The sequence below is a fragment of the Anoplophora glabripennis genome, unplaced genomic scaffold, assembly GCF_000390285.2.
Source record: "Anoplophora glabripennis isolate ALB-LARVAE unplaced genomic scaffold, Agla_2.0 scaffold187, whole genome shotgun sequence".
Classification (NCBI taxonomy): Eukaryota; Metazoa; Arthropoda; class Insecta; order Coleoptera; family Cerambycidae; genus Anoplophora; species Anoplophora glabripennis.
The window spans coordinates 388823-414643 of record NW_019416381.1 but is presented as its reverse complement, the minus strand read 5'-3'; the positions used below and the strand labels follow the sequence as shown (position 1 = coordinate 414643).

The 25821-nt window shown below is 31.7% G+C and overlaps 1 protein-coding gene across 7 annotated transcripts in view; it reads right to left on the bottom strand.

Annotated features, from left to right (window-relative positions):
• Nucleotides 1-25821, bottom strand: part of LOC108906729 (inositol hexakisphosphate kinase 1) — a 55066-nt gene that overhangs the window by 4726 nt on the left and 24519 nt on the right. For 2 of the 7 annotated variants that reach the window (XM_018710072.2, XM_018710077.1), the window contains exons 2-5: nucleotides 7841-8088; nucleotides 4949-5078; nucleotides 2685-2808; nucleotides 2131-2589 (exon numbers count right to left, since the gene is read on the bottom strand). In XM_018710072.2, the coding sequence (XP_018565588.1) occupies nucleotides 2131-2589; nucleotides 2685-2808; nucleotides 4949-5078; nucleotides 7841-7987 (860 nt within the window). In that variant the 5' untranslated portion in view covers nucleotides 7988-8088. Of the gene's footprint in view, nucleotides 1-2130; nucleotides 2590-2684; nucleotides 2809-3401; nucleotides 4037-4948; nucleotides 5079-7840; nucleotides 8089-9344; nucleotides 9497-15510; nucleotides 15725-20772; nucleotides 20868-25821 lie in introns of those variants that run through there. The other 5 variants (XM_018710073.2, XM_018710074.1, XM_018710076.1 and 2 more) reach the window with 5 other exon arrangements.

The following is a 25821-nucleotide window of genomic DNA, read 5'->3' as shown; positions in this document are numbered from 1 at the left end:
AACCGATTTTGATGAAATTTGGTGTGATGATTCTACATAACATGAAGTTTTCTTGAGCCAAGTATAAAGGTCCTATACCCAATTTAAATACCCCAAAAAAATTCCCTAAGAAGTATTGTTTTTTTAACCCCATTTTTGCGATTTTTTCGATTTTTACCATAATAATCATGATTCATTCGATTTGTAACTAGACATGTTTTGTAAAAAATTTAATTGCAAACATTTTTTCCTCTTCCATTTTCGCCTAAAATCAACTCTTGAAAAGATACATAATTAAATAGGAAGAAAAATATGACATTTTTCGAATTTTTTTAACATATTGTGCCGCCAAAAGTTAAGCCCACGTTTTTTTTTATGCGCATAGAAAAATTTTAATTTCTAGTGATATTTGAAAGCAAAAAAGCCAAAAATCTCCGTGGATATACGATCCACCCAAATATGGCTTTTTGAAACAGATGCCGTCTGGACTATTTCCGATTTTCCAGTCTGATGTGTCAAAGTTGTCGATTTCATGACTACAACTAATGTATTAATAACCGTCAGACATTGAAAAATTATATGCAGAAAAGCAGTACTTAATATGTGGTACACATCACTGACAAATATATTGGGGCGTAACTAGAGTCTGACGAAAAAATGAGATTTTTCAACAATGACAGTCCTATATTCTAGTTTGTTATTGTTATTAATAAATTTGTTGTAGTCATAAAATCGACAACTTTGACGCGTCAGACTGGAAAATCGGAAAATAATTTTCGTCAGTCAATATAAAAAGTTGTTTTTGCAGTTCTTAAAGGTAGGATCTTAAGAAAATCAGCTGGTTAATAATAAATTTTGTTATAGTAGTTTTTCTGACATGTTCGAGTTACAAACATTTTGAACGGCTCATATATTTTGTCAGAGAGTTTTATTTTCACGTTTCATTTGAAGTTTTTAAGCTATTCAATTTAAAAAAAAAACAGTATCTATAAATTTTTCATATATCAAAACGTGTTTCGGAAAAATTTGAGGGAAAACGCCCCAAAATCAAAAAAATCACAGAAGAAAAAGGTGTCAGGCTAGGCCTAATGAAGCTATAAGAAGTTTGGAGAGTAGGTATCAATAAAAGTTTTGCCTACGGGTACTCTAACCAGATATTTTTTAAAGAATGCTGTGCAGCTTTTAGCCAACATTGCAAATGTTCTTGGATACTGTAATACCTCAAGCTTCTGCATGTCAGAATTTCACCTTTTTCTAGGAAGTGTACCAATGGCATCCCAAAAGATGATCGGGGTAACTTTCAACACAGAGGTCTACATCAAAGTTTTTTTCAAGTTCATTGGCAAGTTTGTGGACAAATGGACAGCAGGGCGACCATGTCGATAAATAGAATAGAAATAATTTATGTAAGAAATTAAACAATTTCCAGGCTATTGTGTCGTCGGTTTAGATCTTTGATCTAGTAGAAGACACATCACTCTTTTCAGAAGAAGAAACTCGCCGCGAAATTGTTTAACCATTGTGAATATCACCGAAGCTTACAAACCACGCTTATTTCTGTAAAGATCATTAAACAATTCCTGTTATTTAAGATGAGCGTATCTAGATACAAAGCCCAGAAAAATCATGTAAATTCAAAAATAGAAATTTTAAGAACCGAAGAAGTTATAAATAGTTATTCATTATTGGAAAATAGCATGTTCAACTATGGTACTATTGGTATTTATATTGCCAAAGGTGATGATTTGATACTTATTATAGAAAAATGATGATTTATACGGAAGTTGAACATAAACTTAATTAATAAAATTAATTTGTCTCATAAAATCAAAATAAGTCAATTGAATTTGTATTCGTTTCCCTTATTTTTTCCACAAAGGATTGTTCCTTTTCTCTATTTAGTCTTTATGTATATTTCATTCCAAATGACGTGTCAGTTAATTTATACAGAAGAAATATGAATTTAAAAATGTATGTTGAGCCATTGTTCCTTGCTTTTTGTTCATCGTTTTCTGTTACCCATGAAAAGTGACACAACACAATGTTATTATTATTATTCAGCAAATCCTAAACAGTTCAGCTATTAAATATTTAAAATCTTTGCGTGAACGGCGCCCTTAATGACTTTTCGTTTTAGTTTCCTTTACTTACCACGAGTAAAATCTATAACAAGACTGTTTCTCTATCACCCTCCTCAGTTCCTCCAGCTTGGCGATTACTCTCCTTATAACCCCTACTCTCAGTCCGTATCCGTTATCGAAAAATATCCTCAGGGCATTTCTGAACCCCTCCTCGTTCAGTTCGCGCCCCCAATATTTGTCCTTCTTGTAGTAGAGATCCGTTTCTGGTTGATACACCTGCATACCGCACAAGCGGACACCCAAGGAAGCGGAAGTGCTCGCGGCACACTTCGCCATCTGCTTCCTTCGTTTATCGGCAGAGGCGTCGTCGCCGTGCTGCCTAGTGCCCATTTTGAGGTCCAGGATGCAGGGGTGGGTGTAGTGGGAAGTGATATTTTCCAGCATGAGGAAATATTGTTTATTTGTATTGTCTGCTTGGGAAATACTCTTTATAACATCCTTAGGGTTGCCTGTGTGGTGGATTCTCATTCTGAAAATCAACAAGAATAACATTTAATATATAGAAAAATCTGTTATTTTAATGGACAGTTAATCAACACGAACAGTTATAGTTAAACCACTTACTTTAAAACTTCTTCGCCTCTCTTCCTCTTCCTGTCAGATTTTCCGCGAGTGTGGTCATCTCTGAAGCTTGGGCTGTATCTTTTTTCCATTTTTCCTCCACTACACAAAGTCGCTTGCATGACTCCTGGAACAATTCGCCAAAACATATAGAAATATACATAGAATCTTCCCTAGACGTATGTAAGACTCTTGATCAATATTATTTGATTAATTTTAATACAAACAAAAATGTATGACGGTATTTTTACAATGCTGTTGGTGACTTAGACAATATGCATTTTAGTAACATTTTTAATTATTATTGAACTTGTGTACGTTACGGAAAACAGAAATAATATTTTTCCTAAGAGAGTGAGCTTTTGATATGACCAAATTATGCTTTGGTGTCCCCTGTTCTGGTTTTACCACAAAAAAATTATTTTTATGAAATTTTATATATATTTCATTGATTTATAGTCGTATCTAATTTAGTTGTTTTGGAAGTATGTAAATTAAATGTGACTGTTAATTTCGGAAAAAATATATTACCGGTAAATTTACTTCCTTTATTAATCAAGCAAATGAATATTTACGATGTCAGTTCGAATAATTAGTCTATTTTTCCAGTAGCCAACAAGAATCCGTGTGGTCATCAAAATTTGTTGTATACAAAACGAACTTTGATCGGTACCCAAAGCTAACTCTCTCTTTAAGTATAAGATAAAATGGCCTTCCAACCCGTAAAATTATTGGAGAACGTCCATACAAACCCTCAGAAATGGACGCCAGTTTCACAAGGGCAGGTAGGCAGCGGGCAGGCAGAGCCGTCTGTCTGTCGGCCAATCCAACTGGAGATGATCGAGGCCCTCAATAAAACAAGTAAACGATTTTTTTGGAAAAACGTTTTGTTGACATTCGCACACGCAATCTCTCAATCTCGGCAAAAGAGAGTTGGCAACACTGCATAGGGACCAGTCATAACTACATCTTTTACAAGTTTGAGGATAATTAGGTAAAGTATAAACAATATTAAAATAATTGGTGTGGTATCACGAGAGGTGGTGTTGTAGATGAACGAAAGGGATGATAAAAATTGTCAGAGGATTCTATGGAAAAGTTAATATAAGTAAAAAATTTTAATTAACCCTAAAATTGTAAAAATGTACAGATAACAGTCTTAACCATGTTGGTATTTTTATTAATGCAAATAATAATAAAAATTTTAGTACAGTTGGTCCTGTCTGCTTATTTATTTTAAAAAAGACAGAACCGGACTACTAAAACTTTTTGTTAAATTAGGGAAATAAACATAAATAATAACCAAAAGCGTAAGGAATAATAGGATATTACTCACGATCAGTCAGTAGGTGTATTTTCTTTTAAATATTTTTTACCCGGATGTTAACATTGCTCTTTTAATTAATTTTATATAATTTTTGAAAATTTTAAAAAACATATGTAAGGGTTAATGCATCAACAAAACCCAGACATTGTTACAGATTTTATTTTAAACAGGTCATGCCAACTCTCGATATATTACTGATAAAAATAAATCTCTATATTCACATACTTACCTCTACAATATATCATGTTACTTACTAATACGAAAAAGAGTTTTCACTATCAGTGAGGCTTTAATTAAAGCCATTTCAAATTGTCGTGATAACAAAAAGAAAAATTCATGGAATATGTAAGTAAATCTTTCGCTTTGTAGAGTCTACAGACAGCCAGCTTTCATTCTAGAGATCCATGAAGTTGCGTGCATTTCGCAACTGTTTTTGCTAAAACGACAATCTTTTTTTTCTAATCAATTCAAGTCTAAATCCGTACATGCATCCATCCACACAGTAATAAGAAATAATAAATAAAACATGAAACATTTATTTTTACCAAAAAATAAACAATCGCAATGTATTTATGTGTTAAAAAATGAGGCGGAACATCACAATATATACAAAGGGAATAAACGTGATGTAAAAAAAATAAAACAAAACATATGTGAAAGGTTAAAAATGATATTCTGATATATTTTACAGTCTTCAAGTACTTATCACATGCAAAGAAATTTTTAATAATTAAGTAATGTTTATTGTTTACTATCTACAAACATTACAATAAATTCGTATTCTTAAATTATTACGAACTAACTATTCCCATCTCGAATATTCGGCTTTAGCCAATATTCTAGACCTGAACATCACAGTGTATCATTTTTTCTGTAAGTCCACTTTTAATCTAGAGTCTTTTCCAGTGTCACTTTTCTGAACTTAAGTTACTCAGCTTACCTTTGTATTTCGGTACGAAATTTTTAATGTCCTGCTCTTGAATATTTTGATAGAAGTCTAGCTCCCTATAGTTCAAGGGCTTGCAGATCGTGTTAGGATTCAATACCATCAATCTGGTGTGACCTCCAACCTGAAACAAGGAGCCAGAAGTGAGCAACTGACGTAATCGAATGAAATCGTAACAATTTTAAGTTACTAGTAAGATCTGTAGACTTGGCAACATTGCGCTGGCGATCAAGTTTACTACGAACCAATTGCTGACCTTGAAAATTTTATGAATGGGCTTGTAAGGATAGGGTTGTTGACATCACGTACTAAGAGGCAGTCCCAGACTCCTTATACAGTGCAGGTCTCAACTTGTTTGGACCTTCCAAAATTCACTTATGTCGAAACCATTTCATGCGTCAAAATAGGTTAAATTTAAGATATTTGTTTTCGTATTTTTAGAAATATCTTGTGAAACTATTACGTCACTGCGGTTATGCAAAATGAATGTTTGCGCTAACAAAAAATTGAGTCACACTGAATTTGCCAAATCTCTAAACTGCAAGATAGACACAAAGAGAGAAAGCTTATCTCTATATCCCGATCCGTACATGCATTTCTTGCTGCTGTTCCTTTAAGTTAAATTAATACATATGTATGTGAATATTAATAGAATCAAGTTACTTAGGAAATAAAATTAAATAATAAATAGTTAGACAACCAGTAAATATTTTTGGTAAAACTCCATCATGCCGTATAATATAAATAAGGATGGCAACGAATATCGCCATCTAGAATTGTTATCAACAAATTTGACTGGTTGCCTAACTATTGTATATACAAGTGTATCAATTACACAGTGTCCAGGAAATAGATAGCAATCTGTAGAACTTGGACAGACCTTGAAAAAGTAAACGTCACAAGTTTATATAATTTTCATTTACCCGGGCTAATTTTTTTGAGTTATTATCTACCGTTTTTCGTTGTACTTTTTTGTTAATCGATATTTTGGATATTTTTTTTATAAAAACTGTATTATTGGCAACTATTTCTATTAATGTATTCAATTTACAGAAAGCTACTTTGAGGGCTTTTCTAATTTATGTTGCCGTTTTTAAGACTTTTTTACTTTTTAAAGGAAAAAAAAATATGTTTTCTTGTTATCGATACTAAGAACCGTCAAAGAAGTACACTTTTTTTCTCTTAAAAAAGTAGAAAAATCTTAAAACTTGATAAATATTAAAAAGTAAGTGTATAAATGTTTTTTGAGGGCCAAAGGTGTGGATGGCGCCCAAAGTAGCTATCAATAATTTGAATAAATTGTTAGAAATAACTTCAAATAAAAAAGACAAGAAAGTTATAACGAAATATCTATTTTTAACTCTCAACTTCAAGAGTTAATAACTCTAGTCAGTCCTAATAAAAAACATATACAGGGTGGGACATTAGTGTGAGAAAGTAAATTAACTCCCTTGTTACTTATAATATAGAAAAAAAGTTTATATAAAAGTTAAACAGAATCAAGAAACCTAAACTACTAAATTAATTTGAAACATACAGGGCGATGAATAAAAACGGGACACGCCAAATATTATTTTTTTTAAATGTATATTTTTAAACATATGGATTTCTGAAAAAATTCTATATATGGCAATGTAAACAGTTCATCATTTTAGTACGGTGTTGCCAAGTTATGTAGAAAATTCTTCGAATTTTGGAAAAAACATGACCTCGAAGAAGTTGTATTAACTTTCAGCTACTAACACTTGGAAGAATATAATTTTGAGTTAATTTTATTAGTTAATATTTATTTGTGGTATTCTACAAAATAATAAAAACTAATTTTTTTCGGAAATGTTTAAACTTTCTAAAAATTATCGTATTATAAAAATTGACCTGTATAAAATATCGATATTAGCTAATGCAGGAGTCTTTGCCTAACATTTGCCTATAACTCTGTCAAATATGTTTATTCCAAGTATTAGTAGCTGAAAGTTAATACAACTTCTTCGAGGTCATGTTCTTTCCAAAATTCGAGGAATTTTCTACATAACTTGGCCACCCTACATTAAAATGTTAAACTGTTTATATTGCCATATACAGAATTTTCTCAGATATCCATATGTTTAAAAATATACAGGGTGTTCCATTTAAAAAATGTAATATTTGGCGTGTCCCGTTTTTACTCATCGCCCTGTGTATTTCAAAGTAATCTTGTTCGTTAGGTTTTTTGATTCTGTACAACTTTTACATAAACTTTTTTCTGTATTATGAATAAAAAGGGAGTTATTTTACTTTGATATATGAACTTGTGACGTTATTTTTTTAAAAACTTTCCAAATCCGAGATTGTCGACCAATTCCTGGACTGCCTGTATATCTTGTTTTTGCATTTTAAGGATTGATTTTTAAACTGACTGTTTCAAAATTATAACTAATAGATATCTGAATAGGTATAAACATAATTTATACAAAAAGATTACAAAGAGATCCAGAATGATTGAACATATCACTCAATAAAAATGTTTAATTTTTCGTTTATTCGATATTTTTTACATAATGCTGATTAGAAAAATTAATTTTGAGGACTTTGTAATCTTTTAGGTTAAAGTACAATGTACCTTCGTCTCTTCTTTTTTTTAAAGCCTAATTACTCAATTCAATTTGTTATCACAGTATAATATAGCATTAGTTTGTGCTCACAGCTGAAAAAAAAGTCGACATGTGCTGCTACAATTTAGAAATCACAAAAAAAGAAGTAGCTTTTAGGCTTCTAGAAACTGTAATGTACTCTAATCTTTATGCATTATGTCACCTTCAGTAATTGTCTTTTCCGCTAAATCTTATACATTTTTTATTATTAGCACTTGTACTCTTTCTTTCAGCTGAAAAGATCAAAGTTCCTTACCTGATTGCTGAGTGGAAACAAGTCAACTTCATCTACGTCTCGATCGAGGCGTTCCGTACGTCTCAAGGGGTCGCTAGTGGGTTCCGCATAGCTCCTCTTTCCGTTCTCAGTATCTCCCATACCCCACTCGGCTAGAAAGTACACCATCCCCCCTTAGTAGTTTGAAAAAAATGGATGAAATAACTTTCAGGAGTACTGTATGGAGTTGGATGGTCTTCCCCAAAGATGCTCCTCAATGGAGCTGAATTCTGCAACAACGTAATATGTCAGGCCACTAATATAGATATACTAATTTTATGTCAAAAATACAACACGAAAAAAAAGTGTTGCAAATATATTTTGAATAGATGGTAAGTGGTTATAATCACTAAATAATTGTTGACGTACCAAAACTGTCATGGCATCTTTAAGCACTATGAATTTGACAAGGATTTGACACATCAAATCTACATAATTCGGAAACCAGGTACTGTCAAAGTGTCAGAAAGTATAACATAAACCAATCTTGAGCCGAAATACCTATTGTTTTATTGTTGTGACTGATAAACCGAATCAAAAGATTTATACACTATTAATAAATTGTTTTATCACTTTGGCTGTAAATTTGGCAAAGTAATAATCATCTTGTTAGAAGAATATTATACAGTTTATTTGTTTCTAAATCAATTTGGTGTGGTGGATTCTGTATCAAAGAACAAAATTATTTGAAAGATAAAACATTAATCGAATGCATCACGCCAAAATGTAATATAAATTGACCTAAACTAAACTAATCAAAATCTACTTTGAACAATTTAACTTTATATGCAACAAATTGAGGTTAATAAATTTATATGTAAATTTCGGCAGCGTAGACTAGTTTTACTATATCACATTTTTCAATTAAAGATCACGTGCAGCTAAATTGTATCAAGTACAAGCCTGTTCAAAACGAATGTCTGTTAAATTAGTTTGGGTCTAGTGCCAATTCCGAGAACAGGTGGATCGAAAGTAGTCGCAATTTAATTATATTAATGCATTCTTCGTGTAACAAATATCGATTTCGGAAAGATAAATCTAAAGGCTACGTAAACAAAGGCACTTATGATATGTAACAATGATTAATTGAGCAATTGTCCAAAAATAATAAGAAAAATAAGCATTGACAGAAAGGTAAATATTTTTCACGGATCAATCGAATTTGTGGTTAATATGTTAATTTTGATATACATTTAATCCTGTATCATTGAAACTACAAGGCTACAAGGCTAAGATCGTGACGTCACAACTGTAGGCGGAACTGATAAATTAAAACAATGCCAGTTTTACACCACTATTACATTGACTGCTTTTGTGACGTTATCTTATCATTTTTCACATCAAAATCAATTTTTTTGTCATGTCTTCCTTGCCACAACACCTAGAAATTACGGCAAGCCTGTTCGGAATAGCTTAACCTAATTTTTTATACGCCAATATTTAAAATATATAATATTAAGGTGTTACTAGTAAAATAAAAATGTACCTGTCTTTCTAGATCTCACGACTGTCGTCTCCGATTTGTTTTCATAAAACACTTTTTAGTTCATAATTAACCCTTATATACTCTATACGGGAAACCTCCAAACTGCCAGTTAATTCAGTTTTTTTAATTGTAATTACTAACAAACAACTAATCACCGCCGTCACTATCCTCGCTTTTATAATCGCCTGTGATATCAGAAACATACCCGCAAAGTAATGTTGACGATTGGCGACGTGTTTTTGTTCTACGTCGCTGTGTGACGTTAAACTTCTAAAATAATAAAATCGCATATATTTTTATACAGTGGGATTAGTTTGGAATATATATAGACGGGCATGGACTGGCGTAATACGACCGTTATCAATAGTTAGTTAGGTTCTTTTTCAAATGAGTACTAATGAATTGTGATAATAAATATGAATTTTAATGAATACAGTGTGATTCTCAGTTAAACGGTGTTAGATAGATATAAGAAAAATTTTCGAATTTAACCAATTTCTATTGGCCCTTACATGTCGATTGTTATAAGAAATACATAACCCTCATAAATGTTTGCACTAATCACAACCGGTGAAACAGAATGCTAGAAACAACAAACTTCAATGGCATTTCTGTGAAAATACATCAATAACAAAATAAGGTATGCTGTATTCTACGCAAAAGATCGTAAAAAAGTAAATAGTTTAAACGTTATTTTCAAAGCTCTTATAATAGCCCAGGGCTATTATTTAGAACAACATCAGCGAATAATAAACACAAATTAAGAAAAATTATTATGTACCCGGATTTTAATAAAAAATAATAATAATAAGGAAAATTAGATTTTAAGATTAAGTTTATTTCAAAATTAATGTACAATGTACTAGTGATGTAACGAATGCCAGTTTTTAAGCATTCGCGAATGCCAATGCGAATGCGAACATCTGTTGTTGAATACGAATATTCAGTTTTTAAATCTAGCGCCGTTTATCTATGATTCAACATATGCCGCGCGCGACGCACATAATATTTTCGGTGACAACGGCGCTAGAGGCTAAAGAAATTAGCGTTGTTAAGTTGGTAGAAAGGTATTTTTGTATGCTTGGAATTTTTTTTTGTTTTCGCTACCGGCTCAGATGAATTTGTGAATTGTGATGTTAGACTGTTGTTAGTTATTTCTTAACATGAGTAAATCAACTTCTAGTGAAATATGGACTTATTTTACGATTTGCGATGCTGAACGATTGTTTCCACATTCTGTATTTTTCTTTCACGTTCATATTCGCAAAATATTCAAAGATATTTGCGAATGCGAATACGAATGCGAATATCATAAATCAAACGAATATTCGCGAATGCGAATGCGGATATTCGTTACATCACTACAATGTATTAGTATTTATAAAAAGTAAGATAGTAAGATGAAGGTAAAAGATATTCGAGAACTTATCAATTCCATCAAATCACAAGAAACATTTTTATCCTCTACTAATTAGTGGTTACTTTTTTAATAAATACTTTTTAGTTTGAATTGAATATAGGATTTTAAAAAGAATTATGACGTTCCAGATATTTTGTTACATGAATCGTTCAAATGGTCATTTTAGATGAAAAAACCGCGGAGTGCTATTAAATTAGAAAAATTTTTTAGAGAATTGCACTTCCCATCGAAATAGCGTACATAAATATTTTAAAAGGAAAATTTTATGCAAAAAAAACCTTTTCAAAAAGCGCAAAATTTTATTTTTTGTTTTTTTTTTTTTTTTTTTTTGTCTCTTTTTTTTTTTAAGTAAAGATAGGTACAGGCACAGACAATATAGCGTATCGCCACAGATTGCTTCTTAAATGCTGGGAATTGGCAACCCGAAATGGATGCAGGCTTTTGTTAGCCGGCTTCCATCAATGAAATTTAGCGTGGTAACTCTTCTACTTGGTAATAGGCGGCAGTTCCAGCGGTGGCTTTGTTGCCAAATAATAACTGCTAAATAAATTTAATGCATTCAATTATGTAATTAAAGAGATATGGAACTTATCTTCTGTTTGGAAATCACATTTGCCTTAAATGCTAAATAAAATAAATCAAGTTAGAATTAAAACTATGAATTTACCTAATTAATTATTTATTTTATATCACCTTGGAATGGGAAAATTCAAAAACTCGAAATTAATGTTTTTAGATTTGTGCGTCGACTTCCAATATGGTGCGATATTAACACCCATGTTTAAAAAAATTGCATTATACAGGTTGTGTATCCTTAGATGGGTACTGCTCTCTTATTGTTGATTTCTTTAGATAGGTAAAATAATTATTGACACAAGTGTTGCATATCATGGATGCCATTGGTAGTGCTCATATTTGTGACACAAGGTGTTCAAAAAAATTAACACAATGTAAAATTGCTGGAACCTCAAGGNAAATGACCCATTGAACGATTCATGTAATAAAATTGCTTGAACGTCATAATTCCTTTTAACCTTGTTTTTTGGATATAATCAATAGCCTACAGTATAAGCGAACCCTAGCAGAGTGCTACATCAATGAACTAGGGGTACCCATCATTCATCAGTAGAACCAATACTGATGAGGAACAAATCTGAAACCGGTATATGTCTGGTGGGCTCGACTGACAAATGATCCTTACTGTTTACTAGATATTGCCATATTGGTAATATAATGCTAGTCGGGTCATATAGCCGGCAGAGTAGTCTGTAATATCATCAGATAGGTTAAATTATATTGTTTTTTCTTCAACGCACCGTTTCCGAGTTATACGGGCTTTTTACTGTATCACCTCACACACCTCTTCTTTCCGAAATTTATTTTCCACATACGGACTTCGGACCTTTTCCATTCAACGCAGAACTGACATACAGAGCCAGGGGTGTGAGGAGATTTTTTCAATAATTTTTTCGATTTAACGCACCATTTCCGAGTTATACGGTCTTTTTACTATAACATGTCACACACCTCGTGTTTCCAATATTTATTTTCGATATACGGACTTCGGACCTTTTGCATTCAACGCAGAAGGAACAGTTGAGATTTTTCAATTATTTTTTCGATTCCGAGTTATAAATATTTTTTTATCCTATGATGTCACACACCGTTGGTCCCGATTTTTTTTTTTGACATGCGGGTTTTGACGTTTCTCACTCGTTCACCATGGGAGATTTTTTGATACTTAGAGTCCAAGCAAATACTGTTTTTTTCCTTTCATATTTTGTGACACCCCGCTCTACGTCACCCGAATGCTCAACTCAGAAACAAGGCGAAATTTGTTTATATTTCCAGCCATTTCCGAGTTACGAGCAAAAACCGTTTTTTTTTCTTATACTGTGTGACATCATGGATCGATAACGAAGGCTAAAAAGGCCAAGCGCTCTACCCCAAGCTCCCTCCCTAGGTGTCCTGAAATTGCTGGGGAGACTCCTGAAGGGAGCAGAGAGAGAGAGAGAAGCCCTCTATGAGGACAGAGTCACTCTATCTCTATCGCACACTATAACTCTATCTCTCTCGCACACAATCAGACAAAAACGACAGAAACAAATCTTCTTTTAAAAATACATGGGATTTATCATTATTAGAATAACCCATTTTAATTTAAAAAATTTAAAAAATTACAATGGGTTATTCTGATGACGAAAAATAAAACATAATTAACTGTATTATTCAAATAACAATAATAATGTGCAAAAGTTCTTCAGGAATATTGACAAATTTATTTTGGAGGAAGAATCCCGTCAACGAACACTAAAAAATATTATTAGAAACCTCAGGTGTCCAGATCTCATTGTCAGTTCTTTAGACATATATTTTTTAAAGACCTGAAAATTTACAAGTATTGAAAGAAAAATACAGGACGAAATGTTTGATAATTTTGAATATGTCTTTGAAGCAATTAATAGTAAATTAAAACATATTTTCAACTGTATCATCACAATTATGTTGATTTGTAAAAATTGTATTTTAATGTTATTTCGTTTTTAGATATTCTCCTTATGTTATTGTAAAGATTAGTTATAAAAATAGTTGTTTGTTATATTCATAAGGATGAATTTTAATTTTTTTAATGATTTTTTTTATTTTAAACATATATTTTATGCCAGCAAATTTTGATATCAAATGAAATAAAGGAAAAGTCGTACATTTGTATTTAAAATTTCTTTCTATCTTTAATTATTAAAGTGGATGTCAAAAAACAAAAAAAAATCTCTGTACCTACATTCCGCGACGTGCTAATAACCTACCTTGTATATTAAATAAATTTATCGCCATCATCAAATATTAAAAAAATTATATTACAAGCTGTTTAAAATGTCATTACGAATTATGTTTTTTTTGGAAATATATTTTCTGCAGTATTTCAATACCAAAAAATGAAAATAGTAGATAGCTAATTAACGAAATTATGATTAAATAACTTAATTGTAACACCGCTGCAGAGTATCATATGAAACTACATAGATATTCGTTGATTCTTTAAAAACATTTTTATCAATACCTACATCATACATTTAAGTAAACACAGTAACGCAAAAAACAGATATTGATAAAAAAAAGTATACAAAAGAAATCCGTAAGTACGCCTGGCAACATTACCAAAGTCTTATTGATATGTTGCTAGGGTACGCGTAGGTATCCCGCAATTCGGAAATTTAAAACTGCTGGACTATTCCAGTAGCGGTCTGTGGCGATAGCTATTTTGTCTGTGGTCATAGAAAAAAAAAGTAGATAAAATTTCCTTCAAAAAAAGAGGTTGTAAAGTATTTTTGGATGTAAATCGACTGATATATGGCCGCTCAAACTTAGCCAATTTTTCGATTTTCGTCGCGGAAGGAAATAAGACGTTCAAGGATTTTTATCACATGACTTGTTCGACGAGTTATTAAAAATGAAAAAACCGCGGAGTGCTATTAAATTAGAGGGTTCATATTGAAGATAGGGGTGAAAAAGCACTTTTGCAGTTTTTTAAATATAGCACGAAAACTAAGCAAAGTTTCGGTATAGTTCATAGGAAAAATTTTGTAGAGAATTGAATTTTTCATCAAAATGGCTTTTTTAAAAAATGTAAAAGGAAAATTTTATGCAAAAAATTTAATAGCACTCCGCGGTTTTTTCATCTAAAATGACCCTTTGAACGATTCATGTAATAAAATTGCTTGAACGTCATAATTCCTTTTAACCTTGTTTTTTGGATATAATCAATAGCCTACAGTATAAGCGAACCCTAGCAGAGTGCTACATCAATGAACTAGGGGTACCCATCATTCATCAGTAGAACCAATACTGATGAGGAACAAATCTGAAACCGGTATATGTCTGGTGGGCTCGACTGAGATATTGCCATATTGGTAATATAATGCTAGTCGGGTCATATAGCCGGCAGAGTAGTCTGTAATATCATCAGATAGGTTAAATTATATTGTTTTTTCTTTTATTTACTAAATATAAGACAAAATAACATTCAAAAATTCAAAAATTCAAACCCTTGTCATTATTATTTTGTATACTTAGCTTTTTATCTATAAATAACTGGTATTTCGTTCTACTACACGCACAGTAATATTTAACATACCCTTTCAATATTATACAAATTGCATCGACCTTTTCTAATTACCCAGGACTTTTTCTTACCACCAATCAAACCCGAAAAAATAGAATGGGATCTCTATTTCCTATTTTTTATCACTGAAATTCCACAAAAAAGGTCACCTTGTACATTTAGAAAAGACAAAAGAAAGTAAGTTAGATTCAAGGAGTACCATTTTTTAACGCATAAGTTATAACAAAAAATTTGTCCATAAGAAATTCAATTTTAAAACCTTCATTTTTCAACTTTAGGTAATACAATGGTGGTGGTAAATAAAGTATTACGGATCCAATGAAAGCTATGGAATACGCAACACTTTCACTGCTAGTTGTTTCATGATAGCTATTATTTGAAAAACGAAGCGGAAGTCTAAGTTTAGATGAAACTGGAAATAGCCACACCTTAGTGTTCGAGCTGCATTAGTACATTTCTTTAAGTAGCTTAACCAATACATAAAATACAACAGTTTTCCAGAAACTTCAGCAGTCTCATAATACCGTAGTCTGGCAAATCAATAGAAAGCGATGAATTAAGGAAAAATAAAACCAGTCTAAAGCTGAATGGTAGGCACTAGACAAAATTAAATTCTTACTTACAACTGTCAGTGAGGAACGAAAAAAGTATATATCCAAACACAAACCTTTTAAAACTCACGGGAAATGGAGTACTACACACAGTTATCACAGAACCAGAACTATTATCATCTATATTTGTTTACAAAATTGTTTAAACACCGCTATAAAACAATCGATATAAATATCTTAGCAACATCGGAGATATTTATAATATAATTAAAGCTTCATTTCTAAATTTACAACGATAAATTAACAGGAACTATAAAACAAAGATGTCGTGCGTCACCCACGCCGTATAAATCTGTCACTGAAGTAACAATCCAACAAAAATGCAATAAAAACGGTTTCTAGGCATCAGTTCTTTATCCTTGTTTGAGCTTTCGTGATTAATAAGGTGACTTCGCTTGAAGCCTTGAAAATTATTCACAATAATAGAGGTTTAATTTTTAAAATGTTTGGATATCTGTCAAACTCTAAAAATGGCTGTAATTTGAAAGCAGTATGAAAAGAATCGTTGTATTATATATCGAAAATATACAAAATATCGGGCTATAATCCAGGGTTCTTTCAAATTATGATAAATTTCTTCATTTGTTATTCACTGCATTGCAAGAAATGCATGCCGCGGGTCATAAAACCAAGACTAATGCATTTTTAACCAAAAATAGCCTAGATGTCCCAGAAACCTTAATATTTTTAGCACTTGAAATGTATGTAAATAAGGTTGTGACATTGAGCACTTAACGAACGACGTATTTATCAGTGGCGGCTCGTGATATTGAGAATGGCTGAAGCATATTCATTAGTTGGCTAAATAGAAAAAAACAGCGGCGCAGGCGAAAATTTTCAACTTTTCAATGTCAAACGGCTTTACGTGAATCTAGAATTTTTTAATTGCATTTGCAATATTACCGAAAAACTGACGTTCGCGAGAAGGATTTTCATGTAGATTTTATAAAAAATAGAAACAATTAAACACGGCATACAGAAAAGTTTTTTAAAATAAACACTTCCACCCACTTATACTCCGAATACCATTCATTCCGAAACTTCCGAACGTACACTTTGTCTTTTGACTTCCCCCTTTTTTCAACATCGAGAGAAGGCACAGGTCTCTCGCAATTTAAAAAATCCTTTTTGTCCTCAATTTTCCATCTGGAAAATGGCGTTTCCAATAAAATACATACTGGATCATACATAGGAAACATTTCTACAATTATTGATACGTAACAAATATTAACAAAGAACTGTTTAAAGTAAAGGCGGGCGATGGGCTACGGCGATGCTGCTTCGATTTCCGCGTCATTCGTTCCCCCACATGCCGGCCGCTTCGTTGCCATGACAACCGCCGTAAACAACGCTACGAAGTGAAGCGAAATACAAACTGATTTCAATCCGCGTCACTTGCTTATGCTATACGTTGTATGGTACATACGAGGTTGATGTTCGCGCTCAACGAAGGCAATTGTTTTTTAGAAGGCTGTCACTGCGCAACTATTCTGTTTATTTCTGCATTTAAAACAAACACAATATATTTTCAATATAGAATTATACCTAAATTTGAAAATTTATATAAAATTAAAATTAATTTTAAATTCCACATCAAACGGAAATTTTAGGTGAAGCAGTGCGTCACTTGCGTCAACTGGCGAGCCGCCACTGGTATTTATATTTTAATATCCTCATTCGGAGAAAAATAATTTATTTATTTTATACTGCCAAAAGTGCCAAACAAATACGTCCTTTGGAACAAATGTGTTACAGTCAGGGAAAGCGTCACCATTCTTTCATGCGATAAGATTAACAAAAAATGCTAATTAGGAATCACACAGAACAAAATTACAGTCTAGAGGTTTAAAATTTACTTGCACCATTTTAACATAACAACCTTGAATTATTTTATATTTTAAAATATAAGCCCAATTCTATAACTTCATATTTATAAAATATGTAGAGTTAAGAAAATGATAGTAAGCTTTCACAATCCCTATAGTTATTTTTAGACTAATGCATCGATATTCTCTACTATTGGTTTTTAGACCCGTTTTGTTAAGAATAAACAGATATAAAATTATCTCCTGACACCAACCTGATATATCTCAGCATGCAACCAAATATAAATCTTTCAATAATATGACCTATTTTCGTCGAGTGGATACGATTTGTTCCAATCATGTTCTGTCAACGTGGAATCGATGATGTTTTAATTAATTTTTGACAGGAAATTCCAGCATGAAAATATCAAGGTTATGAGTCGCTTTGCATAATCAACCGAGTTACATAACGTGAAATATTTATACTTCATATACAGGATGATTCAGAATAACGTACCTAGGGGGAACAGAACATCGAAAAAATAGTATGGATCTATAGTTTTTTGTTTTAAAGGTAATATTTTTATTTATTTTTGTCAATACTTCCAAAAGTAGCTACTTAACATAGAGGGTGATTTAGAACTTATCTAAAAAAAACTTCAAGGAATTTCGCAAAGAAAGGAATAAATAGAACTTTATAGCACCTATTTTATATCAGCAAATTCTGATTTTGCCGCTATTGTTATTATTCAAAATTTTGTCCACCGACGTGTAAACACATTTGGGTCCGTTTTACTCAGTTTCTATGAGCTAACACAAATGCTATCTTGTTTCACCATAACACAAATGCTTCACCATAATACAAATGTTTTCTTGCTTCGCCATAAATTAAAACAATATCCATCAACTCCGACTTGTTATACACGCAAGCCATTTTTGACACTAACTACTAAAAAACTACTGTAAACACTATGGCAACGACGACTGTAAAATCGGATTTCAGTATTCGTCACTGAGGCTACGTGGCTCTCCACGCGTATTACGAATGACGATGTAGAGACTACAGTTGTCCAGCTATGTAATGGTTGAATTTTTACGATATTGGCTCCATTTCTCATGCCGCATCTATTCCCAAATTTTTTGGATAAGTTGTTAATCACCCTGTATAAATAAAAATTTAGTAGTAGTTTCGTCTGGTGGTATTGTTTTCATAGTACTTGCGAAATAGTAGGTCGCTCTTTGTTAGTTTAACCACTCGAAGGCCTTGAAGTTTGAATAGCAGTGACAATTATCGTATGTAGCATTAGATCTTCGCTATTCTCACTCCATGTTTATAGTCCAAACATTAAAAAAGTTAATGAGAGTTAATAAGTTTTAAACCATCCATTATTCTGTAGGAATATCGGCAATTCATTTTAAAACATAATTTTAGCGTAGGTATAATGAAAATAAGAGATCATAGTTCTTAAGAAAGAATATTTTTTATTGGTGTTCTATTACCTCTCGGATTTATCAAAATCAATTTCAGTTATGACAGATTGCAATAGAACATAACAGAAAAAACTGAAAAATGATGGTCCGTATATTGATTTTCATACTTTGCACTGACATGTTTATCACATTTTATAGAACTTACTACTTGTTATCTTGAAACACTTATCTTGAGAAACTGAAGGACAAATGAAAAATGAACTGTCAAACGAATGTAGAAATATCTCCAAAATTAAAAATTAATCAGGCTGTAAAAGGATTATCAGGACAACGGTGGTGACGTTTTATTTAGATTATAAATTAATTACAGGTATACAATTATTATAAAAATAATCGGTTCAAGGATTTATGACATCAAGTGCAAACAACTACGTTTCAAAACCAATATTTAAAATAAAAAAGAAAAACATTGATTTTGTTCCAAGTTAAAAGACACCTGTGAATCACTAATAATATACGTGACAAAATAAACTCGTTTCTCTTATTGTAAATATAAAGAATCTTACTTACTTTATTTATCAGGAAAAACCATTCTACACACTCAAATCTTTCAAGAGAAAAAACAGCACCCCAAGTCTCAAAAACAAGATAAGAATTAATACAATAAGTAAATAATACTTTTCCAGAAGACAATTAGATTTTAATCTAAAATCTTATAGAAGCGACAAAACATATGATTACCTATATGGAAAACTTCAGTTTAACTTAATTCAGTTATTAATTGTGAACTAAAACTAACTCAGGAAATGGTCATCCATAAATCTTTCTCATGCATCCATGCCACCCGCCAACGTGAAATTTTTTGGCATACTTCCCTAGAAATATCATTCACCGAGTTTGCATTGTATGAAGTCATCAAATTAACCGATAAAGTTTGTGCACCTGCCAAATCTTTGACTTAAATTACAGTGATGACGTTTTATAAACATTCTGCTTCAATAACTATATATTCTAATTCATCTAAAATATAAAACTCACGTGTTGCTGGACAAGTACAAGGTCTTATGGTTATTTAAAAATTACAATTACGCTTTGCCTTGCTTTTTTCCGTGTGTGGTAATAATAAAAAATATCACATCCAATAATGGCAAGAAAATATGTATGTGTAGGTGTAAATCTTATCTAGGTAAAACCAACACATGTTTGCCTGGCTACATATGGTTGTATTCCGGGAAATACGATATCAAATATTGATTTGTAAAATAAATATAGATATGGCTAGACGTTTAAAGAATAATCACTAACAATAAGCACCTAAGTATAACAATCGGAGAAGTAGCAACATTCAATAATTTTCCTACCCTTTTTACAGTCCGGATCTAATCCCTCGTCACTATCACATTTTTCACAATAAAAGAAGAGCCATCATCTATGCTGATCCAATTTTATCCAGAAAACTTTGAAATTCTGCTTGAAATTTCATTTTTTTAAGTTAAACGACATGCCTTATATCTGTTCCTCAGTAGCCTGTTTATTTTGGTTTAATTTCAAAAACAATTACTCATCCAACCCGGCCTCTATGCGAACAGCATTCTATGGCACCTGAGACAATATTTAGAAAACTTAGCTGACACACGATTGTAAATAAATTATAAATAGAAAATCGAACTCAAAACTGCTGCAGCTTCCAATAAAAATATCCAATTAGTTACCCGTTTCGAAATTTTTCGCGCTAATCATGCCTCGTTAACATATTTTTGAAGGATCTGTTATTGACTTGAAAGTTTGAGAATATTTTGGGGTCTGAAGGACAACGGAAAGTTCCAGTTCTATAACTATCCCATAGTTTTGCTCGTTTTTAAACATGTGTTTAAGAACATATGAAATTTCCAAAATCCAAAGCTCCAGGTTTCCTTTCAATGCCTTTTAATAAGGTAATAACCACGAACGAATAGATCAGGAGCGTGTAGGGGCTGATATATTTTCCATTTCAATTAACTTCACTATTATAGTAATAATGTGTCACTTATGGACTTACCTGCGTTTTAATCTATTGAAAAACTTAACTACACGCTAGAGAAATGATAAATCTTTACTGAACGTAGTATCAATTGTTCTATGAGAAAATAGTATTTCGTAATACCTCAATGTTGATACTGAACTGACTGCAGTGCCAGACCTAATCTAGTTAATTTATCTATTTCAAATAAACTGGATCCTTTAACAAACTTCAAATATTTGAACAGACACGTTACGAGTAGCCAGTTATGTCATATGTAATTGAGTTCACCTCTTTATAAGGTCGTCACATGTAGTTGTTTCCTTGGTAACGTAAGACAAATTTGTTAGTCGAAAATAAGAGACAATAAAAAAAAGTTTAAGTTATATTACAATATATTAAGAATGAAAAAACTATTAACTGTGTGGGTCAATGGATTTTTTTTTCAAAAAATCAAATGTTGCTGTATATTAACAGTATTTAGTGTGTAGAATATAATGCGTACGTTTAAATTTATATTTATCACCCTACACACCCTACACAATAGGATTAAATTTTAAAAATCCAGTCAACGAACAACGTAGGACTGTTGTCAAACCAAGTGATGCTCGAAGTGACGCTATTTTGTTAGGTTAAATATACAAGGAATATCAATACAATTCCCTTCATTAATATAATTTTGACAACCACCTTTCGTTATTAACTAAAAGTGAAGTTGAGACTAATGAAAAAACATTTAGTTCATTGTGTTTTTCTGAATTAAGAAAGTATTCTCCAGCTTGGTCAAAGGAAGACTAGTTAGCTAAAGGTAAATATAAGGAGACCACGAAGGCATTTTCTGTTTTTTCATCTATTTTGGTAACAGGAAATGCTAACACAGGCGCGTGTCGTAGATTGTCTTAAAATAGACCAATATTGCAAAACAAAACTCACCAAACTGAAATGGATGGTTCTGGTTTATTTACTCCAAAGAGATTTATCTTTGATTTTACTCTAAAGTGTTATTTTAACCACATTGCTCCCAAACTCACGCAAAAAAATAAATTGTATTTATATAAAAGCAAGGTTTGTTATGAGTTTGACAGGGGCATATGCCACACGAAGCATATGTTAGACCTTTATTTGTCATACAGGGAGATTTCAGATATTTAGGTTGATTGTATTTTTCTTGGAAATTAAAAAAAAAACAGTACGTTTCATACAAATATGTAGACTAGTCGTTTTTTGGCTTGTTTTCGGTTGGATTCTAATTTGTGTCATCATTTATATAAATACATCTTCTGTGAATCACAGTTTTTCCCATGGACATAACTTCTAAGAAAAGCGATCTATTGTTTCAGACAAAACGAAAATGATATGTATCAAATCTATATGTATACACACAGCGCACCTGTCGCTATCTTCCGTGAAATTGCAAGGCAATTTGAAATTCTGGAAAGCACCTAGTATATCTGTTTAAAACTAACAAACCAGTTGTAAAGTTTATACTTATATTTTTTAATAATACTTGCATTAAATTATACAGGGTGTCTCATAATTAGCTGCCAACCCTGAACAGGTCGATTCTATGATCAAAACTAACACAACGCGATTGAGAGAAAAAAATGATTTCCATTCCTCCTCTTCCCTGTCCCTGTGCCCTTAGGAAGCATTTCCGGACCCATGTTCATATGAACTTTTCTACTTAGTTTTGATCATAGAATCGGCCTGTTCAGAGTTGGCAGCTAATTATGAGACACCCTGTATACATATTATTATTTTATATGCTTCCTATATCTGTTCATTAATTTCTTCAGTTCAGGTTCAGATTACCAACTTGGCGACGTTTACAATGTTTCGACACCACTTGTTTTTTATACTTATCCATTCAAGAAGCTATATCAGCTGTATTCAATTTTCAAAACAGTTAATGGTTTGATCATTTAAACTTGGCACGATTATCACTATGCACCGAAGTAAACAATATATTAAATTTTTACGTATTTCATTGTGTACACACAGAAAAATTAGAGGAATATCATCCTACAATTGTACACAATGATATTGCAAATTAATCCACAAAGCTTTGTGCATTTAATGGATTAACATTGCGTAAATTCCTACAACAAACTTAAAAATAACAAATCATTGTCCAAACGAATTATTAGAGTAGTGTAGTTTTAACAGTTTGTTGCGAAATTTTAAATGATGCTGGATTTGCGCCAATTTAATTTGAATTTTTAGTTTGCTACAAGTAATTACAGAATATTAATGACAAATTTTTGCAATTTGTATTTTTTTACATACAGGGTGGGCCATTAGTGTGAGCAAGTAAAATAACTCCCTTGTTATTCATAGTACAGAAAAATAGTTTATATAAAAGTTGTACAGAATCAAGAAACCTAAACGACAAAATTAATTTGAAACATACAGGGCGATGAGTAAAAACGGGACACGCCAAATATTAAATTGTTTAAATGGAACACCCTGTTTATTTTTATAATATGGATTTTTGAGAAAATTCTATATATGACAATACAAACAGTTTAATATTTTAGTGCGGGGTTGCCAAGTTATGTAGAGAATTCTTCGAATTTTGGAAAAAACATGACCTCGAAAAAGTTGTATTAACTTTCAACTACTAACGCTAGGAGCAAAATTATTTGACGAAGTTATAGGCAAATGTTAGACAAAGACTCCTATATTAGCTAATTTCGATATTTTATACAGGGCATTTTTATAATACGATCATTTTTAGAAAGTTCAAACTTCTTTTTTTTTCTAAAGTTTTTCAAACGCCCTGTATTTTATTGTTCTATTTTATTCACATATCGGTCCCCTCCAACTTTTATTAAGTTATTTTTTAAGATATAGCAACATTTCTGAAAAAAAGTTAATTTTTATTATTTTCGGTCGCACGAGATGGCTTTGGAAAAAAATCACATTTTGCCAACTTGTCAGTTCATAATTTATCATTCCATTTTGAATTCATTTTATTAGTTAATATTTATTTGTTGGTATTTTATAAAATAATAATAAAAATTAAGTTTTTTCAGAAATGTATATATCTTAAAAACTAACAGTATAGAAAATGCTTAATAAAAGGTGAAGTGGGTCGATATGTGAATGAAATAGAACAATAAAATACAGGATCTTCCATTTGAAAATTTTGAGAAAATTAAATTTGAACTTTCTAGAAACGATCGTAATATAAAAAATGCTTTGTATAAAATATCGACATTAGCTAATACAGAAGCCTTTGTCTAATATTTGTCTATAACTCTATTTGTCTAATTATTTTGTGTAAAGTGTTAGTCGTTGAAAGTTAATACAACTTCTTCGAGGTCATTTTTCCAAAATTCGAAGAATTTTCTACATAACTTGGCAACCCCGCACTAAAATGTTAAACTGTTTATATTGCCGTATATAGAATTTTCTCAGATATTTATATGTTTAAAAATATACAGGGTGTTCCATTTAAAAAATGTAATATTTGGCGTGTCCCGTTTTTACTCATCGCCCTATATGTTCCAAATTAATTTTGCAGTTTAGGTTTCTCGATTCTGTACAACATTTATATAGACTTTTTTTCTGTATATTGAGTAACAAGGGAGTTATTTTACTTTCTTACACTAATGACCCACTCTGTATATTGTGCGATTTGTTTTGATATATTTATCTAATGCAAATTGTAGAGTATTTTTTCCGAAAGTGAAAGAAGGGTTTGTCTAGACTAAAATGGTAATGTTTGTATTTTTCTTATTATCTCGATAATACATACATAATATTTACAAACAAAAGATAAATTACATGTTTCTGCATTGTAATAGAAAAAAGTGATTTGCACTAAATTTAAATACAATACTAACAAATAACAAAAGATTGCATAAAAATAAAAATAACCAATTAGAATCCAGCAATAAAAAATTATCTTGTAATGTACAGGGTAAGTCGAGAAAATCGCACCAAACTTAGGGATGGATTATACACGTTAAAATAATAAGAAAAAAACTAAAATGTTATTATGCGATTCTCATTTGTTTTCAAGCTATAACGTAATTACAAATTTTAAATATTTGAAATCGAAGTATGTCATGTTTCAAGTTCAAACGTAGGACAGTTGTCAATGTCATTTATTTTATATTTCAATAGTTTATTATTATGACTACACGTTTGTATTACAAAATGCCAAGAACTTATTCAAATTTAGAATATGCAAATATGGTGTTTGTTTATGGTTTTTGTAATGGGAATGCTAATGCTGCTGTTGAAGAATATCGTCAAGGGTTTCCACGTCACAGATGTTCTGATAAAAAAGTATAAAGAGTTTTCAACAAACTGTGCGAAACCGGAAAGCTTCCCAGTGCTCGTATAACATCTGAACGAGCTCATCGACAAGGTTTAGAAGAAGTAAAAAACAGTAATAAAAATCTTCCACGAACAAGGCTTATATCCATAAAATGTACCTACAGAGAGTACAACATTTTGTCTATGAATCAATAATATTCATCTTGTTGTACCCGCTTACTTTTTACGGATGAAGCAACATCACCAGTAGGTACAATGACGGCATAACTAATGCTCGGAACTCTTAGTCAGACGAAAATCCTCACGCAACACTCGAAAATAATTTTCGGCATAGGTTTGCGGTAAACCTGTGGTGTGATATAATCGATAGTTATTTAATTGGCCCTTTCATTTTGGATAATCGACTCACAGAAGACCACTACTTAAATTTTTTACAAAGTGAATTACATACTGGAGGATATAAACATGAGAATGCAAAAGTACTACCAGCACGATGAAGCTCCTCACGTGTTCTAGGGTGTTGAATTGGCCGCGATAATCCTATTAGCCTACAGGATCTCCACATCTCACAGCACTGGATTACCGTTTATGGGGCTGATTAAAAAAATAAGTGCACAAAGTTAGAGTGAACACTCGGGAAGCACTAATTCAACGTTTTATCAATACTGCAGCATTTACTAAAGAAAGACATGCAGCAATTAGAAGAGTTACAAAGTTTTTAGAGGTCAATGGTGCTGTTTTTGAACATTTAACATTAATATATCGATACATTAATTTTCTTATTGAAATGTACGTCACAGC